Source organism: Neopelma chrysocephalum, unplaced genomic scaffold (assembly GCF_003984885.1).
Source record: "Neopelma chrysocephalum unplaced genomic scaffold, ASM398488v2 Primary Assembly neopelma1_25, whole genome shotgun sequence".
In the NCBI taxonomy this organism is placed as follows: Eukaryota; Metazoa; Chordata; class Aves; order Passeriformes; family Pipridae; genus Neopelma; species Neopelma chrysocephalum.
Window position 1 is genome coordinate 33,889,189 of NW_020897694.1, and position 25,482 is coordinate 33,914,670.

Consider the following 25,482-nt stretch of genomic DNA (forward strand, 5'->3'; position numbering starts at 1 on the left):
ATGAATCAATGTACAAATGAGATCACTCTATTGGGACAACAAGTGGAAAACAGATCTAGTAAAAATGTAATTTTAAATATAAAAATAATAAGACATGGTACTAAATATGCATGATCTAGATGTAGGGGGAAATAGCTTTTTATAACAGTAAGTTTTTAATGTAAAATAGCAATTTAAATACTAAGATAAATGTATTCACATATTAAATAATTAAGAGCCTAAAATAAAGACTGTCTGATGAATTCTGCTGTTCTTAAGAGAATTTTAGGGTTGTAGAAATTATTTTAGGGACCTGAAATCATCAGAATTAAGACTGATAATTTAAACTGGCATGAGTTTACAGCATATGGAATAAACAGCATGCATTATTTTAAATACATGCCTCAGACAAGAAGTGTAATGTGTACAAATACACGGGACTACAAATCCACATAACACAGAGTCACAGAATGGTTGGGGCTGGAGGGTACATCTGGAAATCATCCAGTCCCACACCCTGCTCAGGCAGGGACACCAAAGGCAGGTTTTCCAGAACCATGTCTAGTCTGGTTTTGAATATCTCCATGATATTCAAATCTTTCTAGCCAATCTGTTCCAGTGTTTGGTCACCCTCACAGTAAAAGCATGTTTTCTTCTGTTCAGATGGAATTTAATCTTTTTTAACTTATGCCCCCTGCCCCTTATTCTGCCAGTGGGCTCCACTGAGCAGAGCCCAGCTCTTCTTCATCCCTACCCTCCCAACCCCCACTCCCGTATTTATACAGATGGATGAGGACCCTCTGAGCCTTCCCTTCTCCAGGATGAACAGAACAGGTCTCTTGGTCTCTCCTTATAGTAGAGATGCTCTGGTCCTTCAGTGATCGTTGTGGCCCTGCACTGGACTCTCTCCACAAAGTCTGTATTTTTCTTCCACTGGGAAGCTCAGAATGGGACAGTGTTCCAGATGTGAGTAAAAGTTAAATGCTCAGAATGAAACTTTTTTTGAATGACACAATATCATCTAGATCCAACAGCAGAGGACATCCAAGGAGGAAATTATTAATGAACTTGGAACAATTCTTGTATGAAAACTGATGACAAAAGACTGTAGGACACCACGGGCTGTGAAATGGGCAGTTGGAAGTTCAGTCATACTAAAATTATAATTTCTGTCCTTCCTGAATTTAAAATAAAAATAAAACTTGGTAACAAAAGTAGTATTTTATATGTTTTCCTGACACACAGTTTTATTTGATCTTCTTGTCACATTCTGCAGGGAATAGAATAGGATGTTCTGAAAAATGTGCCAGACAGGTCTCGAGAGACTTCACTACTAAGCAACACTAATGTACTCTACTGATCATGGCTAAGAAATAAAGCCCTAAGTTAGATCAAAATGATTCTGTTTCAGAATGTAATTTATAAGTCACCTCAGGAAAACGTGGGAATAGAAATATGATAGAAGTGTCTGTGGCTTGGAAATTAAATGGAAGCACAGACTGTACCCACAAGGTGGTGAAACATACAGAACTGAAGATGTCTGTGAAATTCACTTTGAGACCCATAGTTTTGCAAAATCCATTTTCTTAAGCTTTTCAAAGCAAGAAACAGGTGGCAGGTCCTGCACAATTTTAGAAGTTCTAGTTCATGGGAGAAAAGTCTAAATATGACCTGACTTTAAGGTCAAAAATATAAAGCCAAGGGGAAACAAACCCCAAATCCTTATAATTTTTGACTGAAAGCTGCTTTGGGATTTTGGAGGTGTGATTCATAATTAGCATAGGCAAGTTTGCTGACTGCTTTAATACAATAAATTGACTATTTGCAAGTTGGTACACTAAATCACAGTCATACTGATGATGCATGTAACACAAATACTAATGAACAGTTGTCCTGATAATTCAGTCAGACATAGCCCCTTCACAGGATGCTATTCCACCATTTAAGAAGAGAACTGAGCTAAGAGCTGTGCAGAGTAATACAGAATGTTTTCTAAGGATGATTGTGAAGACAGTGCGGCAATTTGATGGATGCCTCTTAAAGAGGTGCCTATATTCAACACCATGCAGGCAGTATCACCAGTGAGAGCATCCTGCTTGCCCCTAGGGCCATGGGGGAGCAATCAGAGGGGTGCATCTATTTCCCAAGCACTGGGATCACAACTGGGAGTGACTGCTTGCTGTGAAATCTGACATATAGGCATTAAAAACCAGGCATGGCACACCAAATAGAGATGTGTGTCCCAGGATAGCAGGGCTTCACTCAGAAAAGGGAAAAAAAAACCAGCAAAGAAAATGGTTTTCTGTAGGGCAGCCTGGAGCATGACAAACAGCAAACACACATGTAGGTGTAGACAACTAAATTCTGCCACCTGCCACTGTGGGATGCCTGTCATGAGCTGACTGAAAGGGGTGACTAAACGGGAGGCTGTTACACATCCTGCTCCAAGGTACCAGCAGCACCAGGTCATCTTCCCAAAATCCTTGCTGTCATCTGAGAGCTGACGTTAGGGAGCAGGTTATAGCTTCCTTCTTTTGTCTCGTCCAGTTTCTTCGTCTCACTGCAGTCAGTATTTACAATACAACTTCTTGCCTTATTTTCAAGTTTAGTGGTAGCTGTCTCAATCTAGAACTAACCTGAGAATTGATTTTACATCACCATTTAATGGTGACTACACAACTGCTTTTCATATGGAATGTGTCAAAATATCCACTGTAAGAGGACTAGAGCAACAAAACAGTAGGATATGCTGGGATGATATTTAAAATGCTAAATATCCTGGGATGTTTCTGACCTTATGTTGGTCTTTCCAGGCCAGGGATATGGTAATTCCAAGTCAGTCGGCCAGTTTGAGTGCTGTACTAACATTTAATGGACTTTGAATTTACAATCAGAATATTAGGCAGTTATATTAAATGCTTCATTAGGAAAAACAGCATGATCATGAGAAAGATGTAAAGAAATTTAATTTATTTTTGCAAGGCAAACAAAAGTATCCTCCAAAGTATGGCTGACACCATTACTCACTTTGCATAGTACCTTTACTCTCTGAGCAACCTTTATTGCAGTGGTCCACTCAGTTTGCAAGCTGCCACTTAATATCAGCAAAGCTAATGTGACCAGCTCTTCAGGGCGTCACTGGAGCTTCTTTTGCGAAATGCGGAGTAAATTTTAGAAAATGTTATATATTTGATGTTGTTGTAGAAGGTACCTTCACAAACATAGTATTTTTGGCCACACCTAACAGCATAGAATGAAACTGTGACCTCATCTCAATCTACAGACATTCTTCCCACCCACTTGAGTGGCATCAGGAACTCAAACATCATAGTTAGTGTATCTACTGAGCTTACCATTCAAAGCACCCTCACTTATAAATCAGTATGGCCGGAAAACAGCTGAGACTGATTGGAACTACTGGCAGAGCTGAATATATACCTTTGTTTCTGAATCCAGTCCCTTAATGAAGACATTTACAAATCTCAGAAATACTGCTACATTAATAACACTGTGACAATGTGTAATCAATAGGTATGTAGAGATAGCAAGCTGAAATATTATTATTCAAACACTTTAATACTGCTTCGAGATTGCAATCACAAGGACTGATTCCCTACGCCAAAGGTGCAGTCATCTAACACTCAGAAGATGGATTATAGACTCCTGCCATGGGACGCAGTGCAGGCCTGTATTTAAGAGAAGGGGATAAAATCTCCCGAGGCCATCAGCTCCAACTGCCCAACTTCAGTGATGGATACAAGGAGCCTCTCTGAGGTGAGCTGTTGCTGACCAGAGGCACTGCCATTTTGCCTGCTTTATGCTACAATACTCAGGCACACATCCCCTCTTTGGGAACTGTCCTCTCCCAGTCATGGAGACCCAGATCCAAAGGTGCTCACGATCTCATCTTCTCTGTGCACAAATAAAACATCTCCTTATTTACAGCCATCAGCTGTAAATCTCCTCCTAAAATAGGAGGAGATTAACCTGAGCCTAAAAATATCTACCTCTCTCCCCTAAGAGGGTAAGAGCAATCAGCTCAGCTGTATATATTTACTTTACAGAAATATAAATTTAGGAGGGAGGAATCCCAGCTTTGCTGACAGATTTATCTCTGGGATTTTTTCAGCAAAATGGTTAGCTGCTAGCAGAAACTGGCCGTGAGGACTCTTCCAGTGGAGAAGGGAAAAAAAAAGACAAGGCTTATCAGGCTTTCCCTCTTCCCACTCCTCCTTCTGTCTTGTTTCTTCATGAGGGACAACATGAAACAACTATTTCCTTTGAAGAAACTTGCTGGGCTGGGACTGCAGCAGTGCTAGATGACAACTTGGACTAACTTGGCTCTCTGTGTAGGAGAGGAGGCTAATGTGCCATTTAGGGGAAGGACTTGCTGGCCCACCAGAGACTGAGGTGTCATGAAGGACCTGCCAGAGTAGAAACTGAAATCCAAGTTTGAGCAGTGTCTTGGAGCTTTTTTCCTCCCCCAAAAACCCTAGGCAAGTAATTTTGTCATTAATGTACTGCAGTAGCACTAGGAGACTCTAATTGAACCTAGGGACCCATAACGACAGAGGCAATAAAAGCAAGTAATGAACCGTTCTATCTTAGCTCAGAAGAAACTGTAATTGCTCTTTGCCTCCTTTATCCCCACCTACAAAATGCAGGCAGCAGAGACCTTCCAACTTCATACCGGCATCATGAGAATGATTCCAGAAACATTTATGAAATGCTTACAAGCCATGAAAACAGCCACCTTAGAAAATATGAGACATTAAAAACCTCGCTTGTACAGCAGTGGAGCAGTATTTACCCACTTGTCATATTTACAAATAATATCCCATTTGCCAGTGGTATAAACTCGTGACCCATGGCTGGCAACCATAAGCCCTGGCGCTGCCTTTTGGGGCATTGTGAGTCCAGCAATGCCTTTGCAGGTTTGCACTCAAGGGCCATTTGAAAGCTTAAGCACACTAAGCACAGAGTCTCGGCATGTTATTTTCTACTGCTGACAACTCAAATTCAATCACTCCTGTCCTGTAACCAGGAAGTTGCACAGACTTTAAATTTAGGCTGAAACCTCCAATGTGGGAAATGCATGCTGATGTTTGTTCCATCAGCAAAGCACCCTGGATCTCCACGCCACTCCACCACAATCCTGTCTAGACCTCTTTCACGAGACAAAAACCCCACTGCCGAAAACCCCACACCAACTCTTCCCCCTGCCTGAACTGCTCTTTCCTTGCACTCAAAAACGCCACCAGTCAACCTTTTCTACCTCCAAAAGCTTGATGTATGTGGGCCATCTTGTGATGAGGAGCCTGCTCCCAGGGCAGGCAGTGCATAGGCTTTCAGTGGTGGCTGCTCAAGGGGCTCTCTGCAGCTGCTACAAAAGACGCCACTGGCACCCCCAGGAAGGTCCTTAACGATACAAAAAACGAGCTTCATTAGGGACAATTCTGCCTGTGCAGGGGCTGGTAGGGAGCCAAGCCCTCGGCTGCTGCAGGTTGACAGAGTTTGCAGCCTGGGGTTAGTGCTGGCTGCAAGATAGATGGGGAAGACAACAGCTTTTTCAGACCACATGGCAAATGCCCTGTGCAAGCAATTGTTCTTTCTGAGTCCCTTTTTCACTATGAACCTAAGCAGGAAAAACTCACTAGCTTCTAAGAAATGGGTGAGCAGCACAGGAGGTGACTGACCCAGAGCTGGGCACTATTCCGCAGGTAAGCCATCACTCAGCCAGGGGAGTGGGCTACACTGAATGCTGCTGTTTTAATGTATTTTTTTTAAATTAGCTCAGTGGAAAACAGTAACCATGTATGCATGACAAAGTCTTTGGAAAGTTAAATAGCTACAGTAACTGCAAATGCTTGAAGAGTATACTAGCACAGTTTCTCAAGCCTTTTCTAGAAAGTCCTGAATGTATGTCACTGTACACTGTAATGGGCAAAGAAAAACTGACTATGTGAACATTTTAGAGAGCTTTTAAAAAGGGCCTTTTGCCCTTCTGTCATACTAAAAGGTATCCTTTCTATGGGAAACCTACCAGACAAGTGAGATTTTACAGTCATACTCATTTGCAAGTTCTGACGCAGACTGGAGTCCCATAACAACTGCTGCAGAAACCCACACCACACAGTCCAGGTCCAGAACCCTATGTTTTAATTTCTAAGTAGATTCCTGTTAAGAAAGCTTCTTAGATGTCTGGAATAGTTGAATATTTTCTTTTAAGCACCACTCTTGATGAATCTCCTGCTCTTTGGGAGTTCTGGGCTGCATTGCTCCACCCTGACTGTGGGACTCAATACAAGGATGAAACTATTGGCAGCACAGACTGCCCAAAATGCTGGACTACAAGAGTCTATATTGCTACACATGTAGATCTGAAATGACTTCAGGCTATGTTGCAACACCTGTAAAAAGGCTTAAGTATCTATTGTTATAACCCACTGCACTCAATGCAGAAGAAACATCTCGGCTTATAAAAGATGCTTGCAGAAATGGTAGAGTTGTCCCCATAGTGAAGATTCCTACTGACTGTTTCATTAAGATCCTTTAAAAAATGGGACTTCCAGCAGCAATAGTGAAAATAGTCCCTAGGAGAGATACAAAAGCTCACCACCAATATAACGTAACAACTAACTAATCTACAGCAGTGACTGTTTCTTCTGAACAAAGCATGGTTTTGTATTTCTGAGGTAGCAATGCAGAGAAAAATAGATGTCTAAGTTACACCAACTAGGGTACCATACACTTATCTACTTCAGCGCTAGCAGTGCAGAAAAATATGATTCATTTCATCCTTAGGCTGGTATCAAAACTAGTTCTAACGAATCTAACTGCAGAAGTGCTGACTTCCTTTCAGTGGCCATAAAGGGATTCTAGACGACTAACTGGGGCATATTTGTCTATCTGAAATTGTCACAGATCCATCTTGCCCATTCCCTAAGGCTTTGCTGTCAATGAAAGGCTTTTGATGTGGGCCAAATCACTGTGTTCATTCTGCACTATAACATTTAATTTTTTAAACAACACAGTCCCATGACAAGTCATGTGTCCATAATTCCAAGGAAACTAGAGGCAAATAACAGCAATACCATTAGGTGGTCTCCACCTCCTCCATTCATTCTAAAGGTTGATTGGAAAATTAGTTCAGGCTAGATGCCTGTGCTTTACTAGCTAGCTATTAAAACTACTTACTTAAGTAAAACTACAATGGTGGTTCAAGCTAGTTGTCTAGACTGCCTTTCTGATGCTGCCACGAGCATCTCTTTATTGTGTCTGGAGATCTAGCTTCTAAACAGCTAAAAGTTAGGGAAAAAGTATTCCAACGAAAGTGGTAGTTAGTAGCTGGTGGTAATACGGGGTTGGAAGAGGGAGAAAAATATATCTAATGTCTTAGAAATATTTATTTTAGTATTCACGTAGCTTCGCCTTATTTTAGTCATTCAATGTCCATTGCAATGGAGGTGTCTAAGGAAGTAGTGATAAACCTTAGGAAAATGTAAAGGAAGATGTTACATGACTGAACAGAACATCGCCAAAACTATCCATTCTATATTAGGAGGCTTTTGCCTTAAATTGCAAAGTCACAACTTAGTCTTGAACTTTGCTGCTCAGTGCTTCACAGAGACCCTCCATGGTCCTCTCCATGTGTCCTTTCTTAAAGAAGGCACTAACACATCCCAGCAGAGTCAACAAGCTGTGCTGCCTATCTCTGCTCTCAGGAATAGACTCAGGAGCCTTTTCTGACCATCTGAAGAGATGAGTAACAGAAAAGCTCTGCCTCCACACATGAGACTGCAGTTCCAGCTGTCCCTGGGAACAACCTATGAAAACCTTACAAAGAGACATTCCTCCTTTTCAAAGTCTCTTAAAATTAACATTTGTCTTTATTTCTTATTCATTTAATTGTATTCTTACACAAGACTCTTACACACAGGTTTTGAGAGGCTGGATACATTCTTTATCACATTTTACTAATCAATAATTAGAGTCTGTTTAGAAGGATTCAGTTTTGAAGTTCTTCCTCCAACCCTTGCAGTTTTCCTGGAGCTCTTGCTAATGGAGGGAAGCATAAAATCAAGAAATGCCCTGTAGGTGCTTTCACCTTGGTGCCTTCTCTGCATTATAAGGAAATATCATTGGGGAAATTTTCCTTAAATACTTTTTTTTTGCAGAAATTTCTCAGCAGCTACAGATGAATGGATAGTTTGTGAACAGTGAGTGCCTTAATATTGTGTTGCAACAAAATCCTGGCATACTGGTGAAGTTACTGTCTACTTATTATTCTGACTTCACCAGACTTCTTAGAGGAAAATAATTTGAGCATGCTTCCTGCTACAGATACAGCCTGTGCACTTTCCTTTATCAAAAGTCATACTGTGACTTAGTTTGAGCTGTTAAAAAAGGAAGATGTACATAAACCATGTTAACTGCTTTCTTCAGACACTACAAATTGTACCTTGTGCTGTTTCCTCATAAACAGTTGTCAAGTTCCCTTGTTGATCAACAGTGATCAACCTTTACCATCTTCACGTCTGACTCAAAATTCATCAGGAATAAACACCAGGCCTGTTTTTCCTCTGTTCATGAGCTTGGGGATCTCATTATTTTCAGAATATTCGTTAAACTCTCTACTTACTCTAAAAATCATAGGTTTTGGTTTTGGAGGGTTTTTTTTTCGCTGCTGAGTGACTAGTGGGCAACTGCTTCAGGCATTTGTCCATTCCACAATACAAGATCTCATAACTCCATGTACTCGGACACTGTGTCTTCAAGAGATAGTCGCCATAAATGGACACCACCTTACAGTATTTGACATTGTCAAAGCACCAGTTAATGGTCACCGACAGCAATTAACTAATTCATCTTCAGGGCAACACCGATATAATTAACACATGAGTAAAATGAGATTTAGGAGTTAAGTCAGTTGCCTGGGCAGAGGCCTTCATGGTCTAGTGGATTAGACATCTGCTTCTCCAACCAAAGAAGTTGAGTCTAATCCTTTTTCTGACATTGATTTGCTGCATGACCTTACAGGAAGTCAATTAACTTCTCTGTCTCAGCTGCCCTAGAGATAATGATGCTTACCTATCTGGTGACACATGGGCATTTTGAATCTGTACTAAATGATATTCTTAATGTATTCTTAGGGCCCATCAGTGAAAGAGGTGAAACATTAAAGCTGTGAAGCTTTAATGTCCTTGCTATTTTATCTAATTCCTCCCCCACACACCAGAAATAGCTTAGGGGTAAGGACAAATTTGTTAGGCTAAGGTGCTCCTCGTACAACTGTGTCTGGCATCAAGAATTTTCATCAGATCCTGTTTGACCAGTAAAGTTATGTAGAATACAGGTCAGCACTAGAATTGCAACGTAAAGTTTAAAATAAACTTGGCCATGGAAGAAAACAGCATCCTTCCCATGCTACCATGAGGTAATGAACAGATTGTACTCCTGATTCAAAGGAAGCAGAGCCTGCTGCAGATACCCTAGAGCCTGTGCTCATGCACCATCCCCAGTTCCCTCTAAATGAGGCTACTGCAAGATAATTTCTACAGGTGTCCTGACCCATAGCAGGGATACAAGCCCAAAGGAAAAGTACTTGCATACATGCATCTCCTGGAGCAGACCCACCTGATCTTGACATCTCTGAGCAGCGAGGCGTGGTACTTAAAAGAAGGACAACTAAAATCTGCTCTGTTCAGTTCTTGAGAAGCCATCCTTGAACTTCTTTCCTTTTCATGATGTGCCACAGAGCATTAAAAAATACTACTATAGTTGGCATCTGAACTGCCCAGCAGGTATCTAGGCTGGTGGTGTGCACAGGTAACTTTGTATCCCTTTTTGTGTATTTGACCTTCCTTTTAATTTTTTCTACAAAATATTCTGTTGCTACATATAATGTTTCCTAGGCCCATAAAACCTCCCACAATTCTAATATAGCAAGAAACCAGTCAAATGTGACATAAGAATTCAACATTTACCTTTATTTCTGTGAGCAAGATTAGTATTCCTTCTTTTTAATAATGAAGGAAACATCAAGCACATTTTTGCCTTTTGCTTGCTGAATTACAGCAAGCATGGTGAATGCTCATTCAACCAGAAAATTTATAACCTGCTCCTGCTTCTGCTGTGACACTGATCACTTCTCAGCATCCTTTCTGCTGACAATCCACCTGTGTGCTGGCTGTTTCATTTCACTGCCCTGCTCTCTCTACCCTCAGACTGGTTAGCACCTGTCTCTTCTCCACCCTCTCATCTCCATTGATAATGTGTTTAACATTTACTTTGATGCTATTCCTTGATGCTTCTCAAAATCCTTCTTGGAAAGAAGACCATTAAAAAGAAACCCTTTGGAGAAAGAATAAAGTGTATGTGCTTGTGTATCACACTGCTGTAGGCTTTGTCTTGCTGCAAACCTGGAGATGACTCAGTGCAAACCCATACTGCTGTAATTAGGGAATAAATATTGTATTCTCCTAAAATACATCTGAGCTAGTTCAATAAACCCTGATTTACTGGCTGCTACTTGTGCAAACATCTGCATATTAAATCCCAGTAAATTACTAGTGAGTGGTCAGATCAGTAATACAGAAATTCCCAAGGCTGAAAGACTGTCTATAGCTTGTTCCTATGTATTTACTTACTGCAGAGGCCACTGGTGTGACTAGCACAGACCAAATGGCTCCATGTCTACACACTGTGGAAGAACTTAAAGGTGACTTGTAATAGCTTATGAAATGTACTCTAGGATTGTATTCTGAGCATGGCAAGGAGCATAAACTAAAACTGTATTCACCTCTCAATGCCTAAAATACAACTTTTCAGTGCTAGTTTTGGCATGGATTAAAATTACCTGTGTGCTAATAAGTGATTAATATGTAACACATTTGGCACAAGCAGAACATATAATTACATTAAGACATTACTGGGTACTCCTTCTAAGCATTTGTAGCTTATCTTGTAATGTTATCTCATACACTTGCATGTTTGGTTGGTGTCCCCTTTTTTTTTGTGTCTTTCCTATATGGACAATGAGAACCTGTACCTTTCTGCACCTAACCTAATAATACATGGAAGCATCCATTTAACTTTAAGGTTGAGCTTCAGATCTCTGCTGCATCAGGCCCTTTGTTTAAATATGTATCTTTTAGTTTCATATTGCATATTTTGCAAGATTTCATAGAATTATGCAACATCCCAGTTCTATGGTCTACACTACAGACCAATAGGTGTGACTTCAACTTTATCTATTGATACAGTAAAGGACACGTAACACCAGGAAGGACAACTTATTTTTCGTCTTATTGATTCTTTCCTTTAGCTTTTGTTTAACCTTATATACAAACAATTACAGTTTCCTGTGAGATGTTTTCCCATTTTTTAAGTTTGGAATGAAGTGGATGGTTTGCATATTTTTTTTTGAGTATAAAGGTGTATAGACCTTCAGATTTATATTGGCTTTGCTGTAAATTAATGCTGCTGAAGTCAGTGAACACACTTGTACCTACAGTGACCTTGTAAAATACATTCAGATGAAACAGGGTCTACCTGGATTGCAAGAGGGAAAGGAAATCAGTTTATCTCAAGTTTGGTAATTTGGTAATGGTTACTCTAAACAGTGTTTTTACTTCTTAGTATGATCACTAGAAGACAATGTATAGTCAGTATTAAATCAGGGCAGATTCAGACGATAAAAGCAAAGCTTAATCTTGCTAGGATTAGTGACTCTAAATTGATACGACTGAAAAACATTGCAAAATGCTGAAGTTAGGTGGCTTCAGGGCTTAGCAAAATGCCTTGCCTGGTAATTATCAAAAGTCTTCAGACACACTGATTGCACCTGGTACCTCTGATTGGATTACCAAAATAAATAATAATAATAATAAAAGAAGTTGACTGTAGTAGCCTCATTTGTACTTTAATTAAAAGCTTCATTTTTAAATATAACTGATTCCCTGAGGTTATTTTTAAAGTAAGCTTCTGGCAAGGCAGCAGTGTGGTGGATTAGAGGCTTGGAACTGAGGAAAAATCATCATTCAGCATAAAATTTAGAATAATGTGTGCATATATACAAATACATGTGTATACAACATCATGTAACAGGATACGGGACTGGATTTATTAAAGCCAAATGGAAAGATATTTCCTCTTTTAATATTCTAGATCTCTTTTAATATATGCAATGCAGATATTGCACTGAAGCCTGATTCATATAAATACCACAGTGATTGCACATCAATCTGATCAGTCCAGTGAAAGGTCTGTTTTACTATAAATGTAAAACCAAGTTATCAACTTAGCTGTCTGCACCTACAACTCTATCTAACAGTGGCTGTTACACTTGATGTGGATACATAAGACATATCACCCATCAGCTCACTGTTTATCATGGAGCATGCAAGCCTGAGTTGAAAGCAGCAGGCACAGATAAAGTATAGTCATGGAAAAGGAGCAACAGGATAGCAGCAAGGGTGTGGATTGGGGGGGCTAATGAGCAGTGTTAAAAGGGGAGTGCTGGGGGAGAGGGTGAAAGATCTGTACGAGACACAGCTGAATATGAAAAGCCAGAAAACAAGGCATTTTTCTATTTCTTATTTCAGAAGAGAACTTACAGCTTCCAAATTTTAATGGGCAAGCATGTGCATCCATGGGGAAATCTTCAAGCTGCATGGGACATTCAGCAGAGATGGTCAATCTGTCGGGGAGTAAAAAGAAAACACACAATTTTTTTTCCCTGAACCTTCTCTTTAGGCCCCTCACCACAATACATGAGTGCTGACACAGGCAAGCTTTTCCTGAAGGCTCCTTGCTCCTGCTGAAAACAAAGCAACTCCCAGTTAAACTGAATGTGAGATAAGCCAGGTGGACCACTGTGTGTGCATGCCATAGGCCTTATCTAGTAACCCTGAGACACGTGAAATGATTTTATTTATGTAAGCTGTCCCAATAAGATCATTCTTTCTTATTAGTACGTGAAGAAACTCCTGTGATGGAGCTTCTGCCACACACCTTATACTTATCTCCTTTCTGTACATACTGCAACTGGACTAGGAATTTGACTCCTGGGTATAGCACTGTTACAGACATAAAACAGCATTTATTTAAATACGTAAAACAAATAATTACAAATAAAAGTACATAACTATTTATAACTATATATAAGGTGATATATCATCAAGGACATATATACATCACTTTATATAGCACTATAGTTAGTTTCTGTGGAAATCACGTGGTATTGGGGTAGTCCGTTTCAGTTCAACACACTGTGAATTACCTGGGCATCTTGTCAGGAAAAAACAACAGGGTGACCTTCCCTAGGCAATGTATTGCCTAGGGAAGCAATTCTATCCTAGACTACCTTGCCACTGTGTGGAAATACTTGATCTAGAGTGGACATAGCGGTAGGGAAGGAAAAACTCTTAGGAAAATATAGCCATGTCTTATAGATGTTCTGTATGATTGACAGATCAAGCTGAACACTAAAAAAGTCTGAGGTAAATTTCTGAGCAGTGTAACATCAGTTATACTGATATCAAATGCATCGAATACATCAAATATATCAAGAGAGCCAAAGCTTATTTCTAGCACAAGGAAAAACTGTTTTGTTTATGCCATTTTGATATTTGCAAAATACACTGTTTGCTCAGGAGAGTGAGCATGCAAATCTCATTTTACATTATAAGTAACCTTATGGTTTTCTCATTTTATGCTGCTATTCCACCTCAGAGGCAACAGACCAGAGACACCAGAAGCCTTACAGACTGCCTGGTGCTGGGACTCTACTGGAGGGCAGGCTGGTTCCTAAGAAAACTGTTGCCTGGGGAGCAAAAATCTGCAAAGAAATCCACAACACCCTACCACCAGAACACAAAAGTACACTTTCCTATCACAACAGCAACACAGAGCCATACTCCCTAGCTATATATACTCACTGCTTCCTACTAGCACCCCAAAGTGCTACAAGAACTTCTATCCAAGGGGACTGTAAAGGGTAACAATCTGTCCGTGTACAGATGGCACAGCATTCAGCCAGTCCAATTCAATAGAACACAATGATGCCTTGCCGGGGCACTCCAGCTACACAGAAAATAAACTGGGGGAAACAGCTCCACTCTCTGCCAACACAGAGAAATTCTGGAGCTTTACCAAAGGCTGGAAATGGCAAAAAAATGTAACAGTATCATTGGCTAGAGATCATATTCTGAGGATAAGGAAACAGGAAGGGAAAAAGGCAAACTGCACACAGTAATAGAAAATGTAAAGATAATATGCCATAAAAAGCATATGAAAAAAAAATCCAGTTCAGAACACAGATAGTGTACCATTTTGTAAGAACAGACAGGAGGTTACAATATAGAAAAAAAGTTCCTGAGGCCTGAGATACCGGCCCTTAGGCAAAACTGTCCTTGGGCTTTATTTTTGTAAAAGAAATGTTGAGATCACTCAAATATGGAGTTGTCTGCAGTGGAGAATGCCCTTGGGCACCAAAGCCAGCAAAGCCAAAGTCACCAAGAGTGCTGTGTGGATGAATTTTACAAGCTGGTTCTAGTAGCATCCTGTCCAGACCTTGCATCTTTTTCACAAAAATCCCTCTAATGGTACTTGAAAGCAAGGTTACCATCCCTCCAATGCATTGCTATATTTTCCATGCTTAACACTGCAAATTTAATTTTCTTGATAAATTCAGAAACCTTTCTCCAAGAGCCCATAAGAAAGCTGGCATGTTTTACTGCACTGCATCTCCTGTCTCTTTTTCTACCAACAATTTAAGCATGTCATTTCAAAGGCTGCAGCACTTTATTATACATGCTTGTAATCTGCAAACATCGAAGGAGGGGATCCCTATATCCATCTTACAAAGACAACAGGTGTAGAATCAGGAAGTGAAGGAAGATTCAGTGCAGAATTATGCATAAGACCTTCTGTTTCCTCTGACTGTCCTATGAATTGTATCTTGCTGCCTGCATCTCTGGAAATAACTCTTGTGCATAATGAGGAAGACTGTAGACATTCATCAACTGTAAATGTGGAAGAGAAGTAAAGATGATTTGTACAGAGAGTGTGACCTAGTGGAATTTAATTAAGTCCCTCCAGAAATTATTCTTGCCTGTCTTAAATGAAAGGGTAGCAGATAAGGCTGGAGGGCATCTGGCTGCCACTACCTGACTCAGAAACCCCAAAAATCCTTCTGGTGCCAGGGCTACTCTTCTGTCCCCTCTGAATTTCTCATCCAGCAAAAGGCAGCACACCTCTTAAAAGGATGATGCCAGCTGCAATCTTCTAGGTCTATCTTGGAGGTAGAGAGAACCAAGTTTAGCAGCTGTGAATGTGCTTGGGTACAGCCTTTCCTTTTATTAACACAAATTCTTTGGATGAAAAAGTTCTTTTTGCTCTCTATCAGTGATATCTGCATGCTTCTTTCCTTTTCCAGTGCCTCCGTCCTAGGACCACGCTCCTAGTCTGGCCATCTTGAACAAGCGAACTGGCTATGCTATTTGTTACATGCTATTAAAAACCTTGTAGTTGAGCCTCTTAGGTGATTTTAAAGTGCTCGCTGAACACTCTCCTTAGATACCTCCTACAAAAGTGTGCATTACCAGAGGCTTTTGAAGTGTCTTGTAATGGCCAATGTGACAAAAAATTTGACAGGAGACTTCTAAGAAAACTCGACTATGGGATCTCATACAGAGCACAAATGTCATCACCCTGAATTTCTGCAGGGTGTTCTGTGCCAAGCAGGAGCTGCTTTTCATTACTTGTGAGGACCTAAAAACAAAGTCACTAAACTGACTCCTGGTTCAAAGAGACTGGATTTTCTATTGCATACAGAAATAAAAGCAGCACAGCAGCCATCTCTTACACTCTGGGAGCAGGAAGCATGGGTCACTGCATACAGATTTGCTCCTTGGTGCAGAGTACAAACTATATATTCAGATCATAGCTTCAGGACTCTCAAAAAAATTGACATCTGCGCCTACTCCTTCAAATATCACCTGGGGTGATATTTGCACACTTTGGCTTTTATCATTGTGATGAAGCTTAGGTACCCTTTGCATACTCTAGTTTACACAGCTGATTATAATAACATTACTCTCAGTTTGCATTTATTTAAAGAGAAAGGAGGCCTTGGCATCCTTTGAAACAGCCTTTGCCTAATCCTTTTAAATAGGGTGACTCCAGAATGATCTTGCTGTGCTCAAGGAAGCACAGTTATCTGAGCTAGAGACAGTCCCCATACCAAGATTTTTCTGTCACAGCACAAGCATTTCTCAAAGGTAGCTCTTCTCAACAGAAGCATTTAAAAGCTTCCCTCCTCCACCATCATTCTGCCTTAATAAAATCCCTGTAAGATTAGTTTCACTCAAACAGAGTTTATGACAAGATTATAGGCGGCTGTTAAAGGTCCTTTGCAATGGGAGAATGAAACTCTGATTTTATTGAAGATAATGGTAAAATTCTCCCTGACTTAATGGGGCCCCAATTCACCCAAAAAAATGTAACAAACCCTGATTATAGTTGCTGATTTATTACTGACAAAATTTCACTTTCATAATGCTCCAAATACTCACACTACCATCCAAATGTTAATCGACCAACAAAATGCTATTGCATACCTTAACTATCTGAAAAGAAAAATGTTAGGTTAATAAATTATTTAATCTGGCATCTATAATTGTATATGAAAGCTTTATTAAAGCTTCATTATGTATAGCCTTTACTTTAAGAACATAAAGTGATTACTGAAGTTCTGTTTCAAGGCACATAAGCGAATATCCGTCTCAGAAAAGCACAACAATTCAAGCAGCAAGACTTCGTCACTCCAGAAAAGTCACCTTCAACCATTTCCACTGGGGAATTAAGCATGACAGTGCTTTCAAGAGACTGTTCCTTTTTAGCAAGAAGGAAAGGCAGGAGGTGTTAAAGTCAAGGATGTGGCAAGGAAATAAATGCAGATATTAGGGAGCCAGACATTTGCAGTGAGTGTGTTTAAAGGAGAGGTGGGTGTCCCTCAATAGAAGTCCCTGAGACAAAAAGCATCCTGTCCTGCAAGACCCTGTTTTAGGGCACTGCAAGGACCCCTCAGCTGTATCTGTGACTCCCTCAATGCAAGGGAAAAGAGTGGGGGGACTGAGCAAAGCTATCACCTCTCTCCTACCCTGGAAGTGCAGAAAAACACTTTCTGGAGTATTATCTGCCGCTACCAGGCAGGAGGTGAGGGCAGTCATGTGCCTAGGGAGCCCACAGACAGAGCAGAAACCTGCTTTTTCTTATCAGCTACTAGCTTTAGTATGCAAACAAATTAAAACAGAGAGCTTTAGGATAGGGGAGCAGAAAGGTAGAGTCACCAGTGCCTTCTGGGAGAAGTTAATTCAAGATAAGTGTTGAATAACAAGAGTTACTGAGGAAGGGGACACAAGGAAACTTTTGTTGGTGCTAAGGTACTGTGGCCAGAGAGATACAAAGCTTTTCTGACTGTTTGCCTTAATCCCCAAATCAGCCCCATCTACTTAGTTGTTTATTTCTGTGCACTGCTCTTACCCCTGATTAAAGGGAGCATTTTCATGCTGTTTTGCCCCCACCTGTGCTGGCAGCCAGTACCTGCTATGGGGCTCAGGTGAGCCCAAGTGCTGTTCCCAGCAAGAGGCCAGCCATCACCATTTTCCTTAAATAAAAGGCAAAATGTTTGTTTGAAACTCAAACCTATCTCAATCTATCTCACCAACATGCCAACAAAGAGTTAAGTGGATCCAGCCTTAGTCAAGCCATATCCCACTCAATGGGGCTGGCTGGGTCCCTGCAAAAGGAGACTTCAGGGCTGGGTCAGACTCTTCAGGAGAAGCTTCCCTGGGTACCTCCTCCAACAGGACCTTGGCAGAACAATTTGAGCCCTTGTGACATCTCCAGTATGCCCACGGGCACACACGTGGATAGGAGAGTTGATGGGTTGGTTTGGTTTTTTTCAAACTGTGAACACATGCTTAGGTTTGAGAAATTACTCATTTAGCCTTGCCTGAGGACAGGACACAACTATTCACTTGTTCTCCCACTGTGATGTCTTGGGAACACTTCTATAACCAAACTGTTATTTCTTTCACAGGGTTTTAGAGCAAGAGTTTTTTCAGGCCCCAGTGCAATAGGTGTGTAGTCCAGGGAACTGATGTCTCCCTGTGTCCCTTAAGTAAATGTAACATGTGTTTATATAAACATATATGTAAACACACACAATACATATATCACCAAATCTCAGAATATGCTGAGTTGAAAGGGACCCACAAGGATCATCGAGGCCAACACAGGCCCTACACAGGACCATCCCCAAGAGTCACATCAAATGCCCAAGAGTATCATCCAAATGCTTCTTGAATTCTCAGGATGGTTCTGTGACCACTTCCCTGGGGAGCCTGTTCCAGCACCCAACCACTCTCTGCATGAAGAACCATTTTCTAACATCCAACCTAAACCTCCCCTGACACAATTTCAGGCCATTCCCTTGGGTTCTGTCTTTGGTCACCACAGAGAAGAAATCAGTGCCTGCCCCTCCTCTTCCCCGCATGAGGAAGTTGTAGACTGCAATGATGTCTCCCCTCAGTCTCCTCTTCTCCAGGCTGAACAGACCAAGTGACCTCAGCCACTCCTCATACAGCTTCCCCTCAAGGCCCTTCACCATCTTCGTTGCCCTCCTTTGGACACTTTCTCACATTGCAGTGCCCAAAACTGCCACAATGTTCAAGGTGAGGCCACACCAGTGCAGAGCAGAGCAGGACAATCCCCTCCCTCGACCGGCTGGTGATGCTTTGCCTGATGCTCCCCAGGATATGGTTGGCCCTCCTGGCTGCCAGGGCACTGCTGACTCATATTCAACTTGCATTGAATGGGACCCCCAGGGCCCTTTCTGCAGTGCTGCTTTCCAGCATCTCATTTCCCAGTCTGTATGGACAGATGGAGCCCTGTGGAACCCCACTAGTGACAGATCTCCAGTGTGATGTTACTGCATTCACTATTACCCTCTGTGCTCGACCCACGAGCCAATTGCTCACCCACCACATGATGTGTTTATCCAGCTGTGTGCTGGACATTTTGTGCTGAAGGATCCTGTGAGAGACAGTATCAAAAGCTTTACTGAAATCCAAAAAGATTACGTCAACTGGCTTCCCTTGATCAACTAGGTGAGTTACCTTGTTATAAAAGAAAATCAGGTTGGATAAGCAGGACTTTCCCTTCATGAAGCTGTGCTGGCTGTGGCCGATGGTTGTGTTGTCTTTCAGGCGTTTTTCAATACTTTCCAGAATAATCTTCTCTTTAAGTTTACCAGGCATTGAAGTGAAACTGACATGTCCATAGTTTCCAGGGTCCTCCTTCATGCCTTTCTTGAAAATCAGGACAACATTCACCAGCTGGAACCTCTCTGGATTCCCAAGACTACTCAAAAATCATTGAAAGAGGTTCTGTGATGACATCAGCCAGCTCTTTAAGGATTCTGGGATGAATCTCACCAGGCCCCATAGATTTGCAGGGATCCAGGTGGAGCAGCAGATAATGTAGATACCTAACTCCTTAAGAAAGTCACTGTTCTGCACTGGGAGCAATTCTTAGTCAAGAGGCACAGCTGCAGAAATCAACATTACAGATGAACAGAATTAGCTGAGGTGAATCCCACCCATCTTGCCTGGTGCCCTCCACCACAGCATTTTATAGATTACTCAATATCAGTTGGATATTTCAGCACAAACATAAAAGTACTTCAGGGGACAGTATTTCTGATTAGGCAGATGAAGATTTTAATTTCAGTCTAAGGGATATGACTAAGGAGTCCACTGTAATATTATCCTCCCCTGATAAAAAAAAAAAAAGATAGCAGAAGCATAATAATTCTTCAGCATCTACTTCCAAAGCCCCCAGCTTCAGAAGCTGGGACCTGGCTGCAGACTGGGCAGAGTCACCAAGGCGGCTGTGCTTTCCTGGGAATGCTTGGGGAGCACCTATTAGGGCGCTGCTTCTCTCCAGTTACTGTTCAGTAACCCCATCCATGCATACCCAGCACATCAGGTCAGCCCTGCTGGTTTGTCCTCATAAAGCAAAGGAATCTGGTAGAAATTGTTCCATCTAACCCCAAAGAAAGTTGGTCTGACTTTGAGCTCAGCACAGATCTGGAGCTAAAGCTGTACCTTTTGTAACCCCTCAAAGTCTAAGCAAGCATTCCCCTCATCCAAGGCAGGGCCAGTTCTGGTTTGGGTTTTGTCTTTAATCAATTCTGCCTTGCTGTGTGAGCTCTTCTTTGACGGAGATCTCTGTGGGGCTCTGCCCACTTTTATTACCAGCAGAATAGGCCACTATCACACACTCTACATGGGGACTATATTTAGTCAGGTCATAATTGCCCATTTTGAATGTATTACACCACAGTCTCCTCTGATGCCTTCCTTTACCTGTGGGTTAATCCAGCCCTGGATTTTTTTGGTTCCTTGACAGACAACTTTTGAGAAAAGGGGCAATGTGCAACCAAAGCAGAGAGATAGGAACCAACGGGCTTGATGTTAAAACAAGAATCCTGCTGCTATCCTCAGGGAAGGGCCCTTCATTTCATATATCCCTGTTTTCTCTTGCTCTGTCAAAATCTGAATTGATGAAAAGCAGCTGAGAGTCCTTGCCACCATGGCAGTTCTTCATCACTCTGCAAGATTCAGCTCAGTGTGAAGAAAGTATTATTTTTCTTCCAGCTTCAGGCAGTTTGAAGCTTGAATATGAAAGAAAATGCAGCAAGTCTAACAAAGGGAAAGGAAATGCACATTTGTATGGCTTCATAGCCCCTAATTAGTTTTGTAATATTTATACGAGGCCTAAAAAGTATTCACAGATCCCTGTCTGTAAATATAAATGGATGTGGAAATGAAATCTTCCCTCTGAAATAAGAAAAACACATTCAAATTGAACAGAAATGTTCCCATTTAGATGGCTGGCTGATGGAAAATGAAGAGTTCATTTTAAAGAATAGATTTACAGAATCATAGAACATTCTGAGTTGGAAGGGACCCACAAAGATCATGGAGTCCAACTCTTAAGTGAATGGCCCACACAGGGGATTGAATCCCTGACATCGGTGTTATCACCAAAAAGTTTTAACCAACTGAGCTAATCTCAGGGTCAATATTAGCTGGCCACTTTTCACTCAGGGGCACACAAGCAAACCCACATCTGGGAAAGGCTGCCTTCTGGCAAAGTCAGAGCTTAAGAACCCACACATTTTTCATAGAATAATTTTCCTTTAAAAAAAACCCCAAGCGAACAAAACCTGGCTTTCCCAATGGAAGTCTCTAAAGCAGTATCGTATCTTCTGGTCAGCTGGTTTTATGATCAATAGCTTTATAGCATAAAATGGTTAGCTTGCTAATCCAAGTCCTTCGTGGAAGAGCACATTTTGGGCTAACATGCATCCAGGACATGTTTACACTTCCACATACAATTTTAATGCTCAGTATTAATGTAAGAAAAAATATTTTCAGCCTAGGTAAACCTGTGTATGCACTACAGCAGAGCAAGCAGTGTGGTTATACTGCCATCCAGTGGATAGGCATCCTACACATTGCTGAACTGTAAATATCTTCCAGGAACAGTGAAGATAACTGCATGTCAGGGCTGTACTAAAAGTTTTGGAGTTTTTTAACACCATACTGAAAAATATCTGCATTCTCCAGCTGATAAATTATTCGTATACAAATTACTGGGACAGATTTAACTGTAAGCGCTCTCAGGATCTCTGGTAACCTTCAGTCACCATAATAAGATGGGAAAGATCCGTTTGTACTCTCCTCAGATACATGACCATGTTCTGTTTAAAATCCCAGATTATATCAGATGCCTGGAAGTCCCAGTGGTAGCAAAAGGGGTTTAGAGTCCTTTCAAAGTGATAGTGAGAATGGGGGTTTAAGGAGCACAAGAAAGATTTTTCAATATCTACAGCTAATATGTATGGCCAGTCTTCACGAACGAAGATTTTCGGAAAGGTCTTTTACCTTTCAAGCCTGCGCAATGGATTTTTTAGGTGAGACACAACATGCGCTGAACTGAGCCCACCCTTTAATCCTAAGGTTCATCTGCTGGGGCCAAGCGAGCTTGGAACAATGGCAGTGAGGTAGGATACAGCTAATAGAAAATCATCAAAAAATGCCTATGAGCTACTGGTGAAAAGTTAATTCATGGTCCAAAAGTTTAGCTCTAGTGAGTATGCTTTACTTCACAAAATTTTTGGCTTCTTTGCAGCATTTTTTCTGGCATTCTGCAGCAAACTTTATCAAAACTTCTGTCTTTACAGAATTCCAGTTGCCAATTCCCACTGAGTGAAAAAAATGCAGCTCACTGAAACATGATGGTTCTCTTCTTAGTCTAAAAATATTGCTTAAATCACTGTTCCAATTTTTCAGAATAGCTTCATGGAATTAAGGAATTCTATGTTTTTTACAACATTTATTTATCAGATAAGATAAATGAAATATATTTTAAGTTTTTAAAGGGAATTAATCTTATTTTTGCCTCCATTCACAAAGACATTTTCTATACATATTAGTAAAATATGAACTATATTTTCTAGTGCTTTTTATTCCAGCACCCTTACTTAAAAAAAGAAATTAAAAAATTAAAAGTGGAGCTGTGGACAATACTCCCCTCTAGGGGCAGAAACAGAATTTGCAATATTCCATTCAGCAGCATGTAATTTGTAAATTACATTAGCGAAATAAAACTAATAGGTCCTCCCAAGTGAAAGACAACCAGAATTATTAAGTCATTCCCAGCAGAGAACACTGCTCCTTATGAAATCTGTCTAAAGGACATGTTGTGTTTCTATATTCATGCAGAAGGGTTTTAATGCCACACATACATAGAAGCCCATTTATCAGATTTCCCTAGCAACATACATTCCATCAACTTCTGACCTAGACAACATATCATCAAAGGCAATATGCACAGAGTACATTTTTCTTTATAAGTAAACATGTGTGTCATGAAAACGTATGTCCTGACAAGTGCTAAAGCTGGAAGTTTGCTCAGCTGATCATACTTGGTATATTTGGAAGTAAAATAGGATGGAAGGTCAGCATCGGCTTGGCTGCTTTCCTCCTCCATTCAGGCAGCCAGATGCGAGGTTGCAAAAGCAATTCAGGCATCTCCGTCAATGACAGAGGGTCCAATCCTCCCTGCACATAATACTCCTACGTACAGTCTGGGAAGCTCGCAATTCCTCCTTGGAAACGAAGAGAATGCAGAGCTAACAGAGGGTTGTCTACACATCCACAGATCCTGAGAACTGAGTAAGCCTGATGGGAGCTAGAGGAAATGGGGCTGAAGCCCCAGTTTGGACTCAGTACCTTCACAGCACACTACCACTGAGACAAGCAGCTCTCCCCCCAAAAAGCCCAGTGCTGCCTATCTTCTCAAGAAAAGCCATCCTAGGAAACTGCTGAGCTGTTACCTTCATCAGGACATGCCAAGGCAGCTGAAGGGGCTGGCTGCTTGTCACAATCACCTCTGTACAAGTTGGGAGGGGATCCTCAAGCCACCTCCTGGCACAGCATTGCTCATGCTGCTGAAACTACCCATCATGAAAATCTGCAGCCTCTAAAGGAGCACAGCTCCATGCATATTAGAAAAGCAGGCTCCTGACTCATGTTTAAGCAGACACTCTTGAAAGTTATTACTTGCAATAGCGGAAGGCAAGCTATTTTAACAGTTTTGTGCTCCATTTCTTATCACATATGCCATAGTTGGTGGAAATTTTATTTCCGCACACGTGCACATCCACACACAATGCTCTAGCAAAATAGCAAAAGCTATGTTGAGCTTTTCCTCAATATCATATGTGTGGCATCTGACAATATTCTGCCATTTTCACCCAGCAGACATCCATCAGGGTAAAGTCACCCACAAGAACAAGGGCTGGTGATTTTGAAACTTCTTCCAGCTGCTTGTAGAATTCATCACCCTCTTCATCCTGGTTGGGTGGTCTATAACAGACTCCCACCAGGATGTCAGCCTTTTTGGTCTTCCCCCTGATTCTGACCCATAAGCACTCAACCTTATCGTCACTGACCTCAAGGTCAAGAGACTGTCTAACATACAGAGCCACCCCTCCACCTCTTCTATCTCTTCTGAAGAGCTCCACGTGCCTTTGTACAAAAGCATAATCTCCTCGAGCCCCAACAAGTCTTAACCATAGGTCCTGTGAGTGAACTCGAGACTTGCCCTCCCGATGTGCAGCATCGCGTGGTCCCACAGCAGGACACAGCACCAGCAGCAGTTCAGCTCCCCACTTGGTTGGGGTTGCCTACTGAAAACCCCAGCATCTCAGCACCCAGCTTCAGGCTCCTGAGCACTTTACTGGGTCTCAGGCACCACTCTGGGCTTGTATGTGAAAAGCTCTGAATAACAGTTTGTTGCTCGGTAGGTTTTTCCTTTCATATCTTTTTCAAGTGTTATCCATATAACTATGCTCTCGGAGAAAACCGTGTTGAAGATAGACAGCAGTCTTAATTACTACAGGCTAATTACCTTTAATGAGCAAATTGCCATACAGTGATGTGGGATTTAGCCTGAGAAGAACTTCACACAGTCCTCTAAAATCACCAATATTGTATCTTCTATCTAGGTTATGCAATGATGAAGTTTGACAGTATCCTCTAATCAGATGAGAAGCATGACCCTGAAGATCTGAGACACCAATATAATGTCTCAGTTTTGTTTTCAGGATAATACTTGCTAAAGCAGCTTCATAGTGCTGCTAGCTTATTTCATTTATCCCTATGATCATTTGCCTTTTAGTACTATTGGTGAAACGAAAAAAAATAACAAAAGCTCCAAGGGTTCGAGATGTACTGCCCCAGAATAAAGTCTCAGTTTCTGGTCTTGGAGACTGTTCTCCTGCAGTCTGCACTACAGTTGCAAATACAAACAGTAAGAGAGAACAGATCTTCATAAAAAAGCTGAACTGAATCATCAAATCTGTTGAGAATATGCCTTCCATTTAATCAAAGGAAATATTTAAGCACTAGCAGTATTCAGAAGCACTAGCAGTATTCAGAAGCTACAAATTAATTGGTACTTGTAGGCAGCAATTGTGTTCTCCATTTTTCTTGATATTCATGTAAATATGTGTGAAACATTGGTTGCCCAGTTCTAATAGGAGTGGAGAAAGTGATGTTCCCCACAGAAACTTGCAGGGTTAATTGGGAATCAGCATCAGAAAAAATCAATCCTGGTTATTACCTCATGGTATACAGCAGAGTGCCGTCATCCTCCAGGCGCAGAAGTTTGTTTGGGGTTGTCATGTTGTGAGCAATAGACTTCTTGCCATTGTGGAAGAAAGTGTCTGGGGTCCAAATCTTGCTGGCAAGCAGGTTGTTAAGAGGGAGGCGTTGCATAGGTCCTTTGAATCGCAGTCTTTCATCTTTCCAGCTTTGTCGGAAAAAAACATCAATGGTATATTCCTGGAACAAAGAAACAGTC

The 25,482-nt window shown here is 41.2% G+C and overlaps 1 protein-coding gene across 1 annotated transcript in view; it reads right to left on the minus strand.

The window, feature by feature from the left end:
• The window catches only part of GABRA5 (gamma-aminobutyric acid type A receptor alpha5 subunit), a 52,651-nt gene that overhangs the window by 15,787 nt on the left and 11,382 nt on the right, over positions 1-25,482 (minus strand). Inside the window, exons 5-6 of the mRNA XM_027674840.1 lie at positions 25,243-25,463; positions 12,597-12,679 (exon numbers count right to left, since the gene is read on the minus strand). Of these exons, the coding sequence (XP_027530641.1) occupies positions 12,597-12,679; positions 25,243-25,463 (304 nt within the window). The remainder of the gene's footprint in view (positions 1-12,596; positions 12,680-25,242; positions 25,464-25,482) is intronic.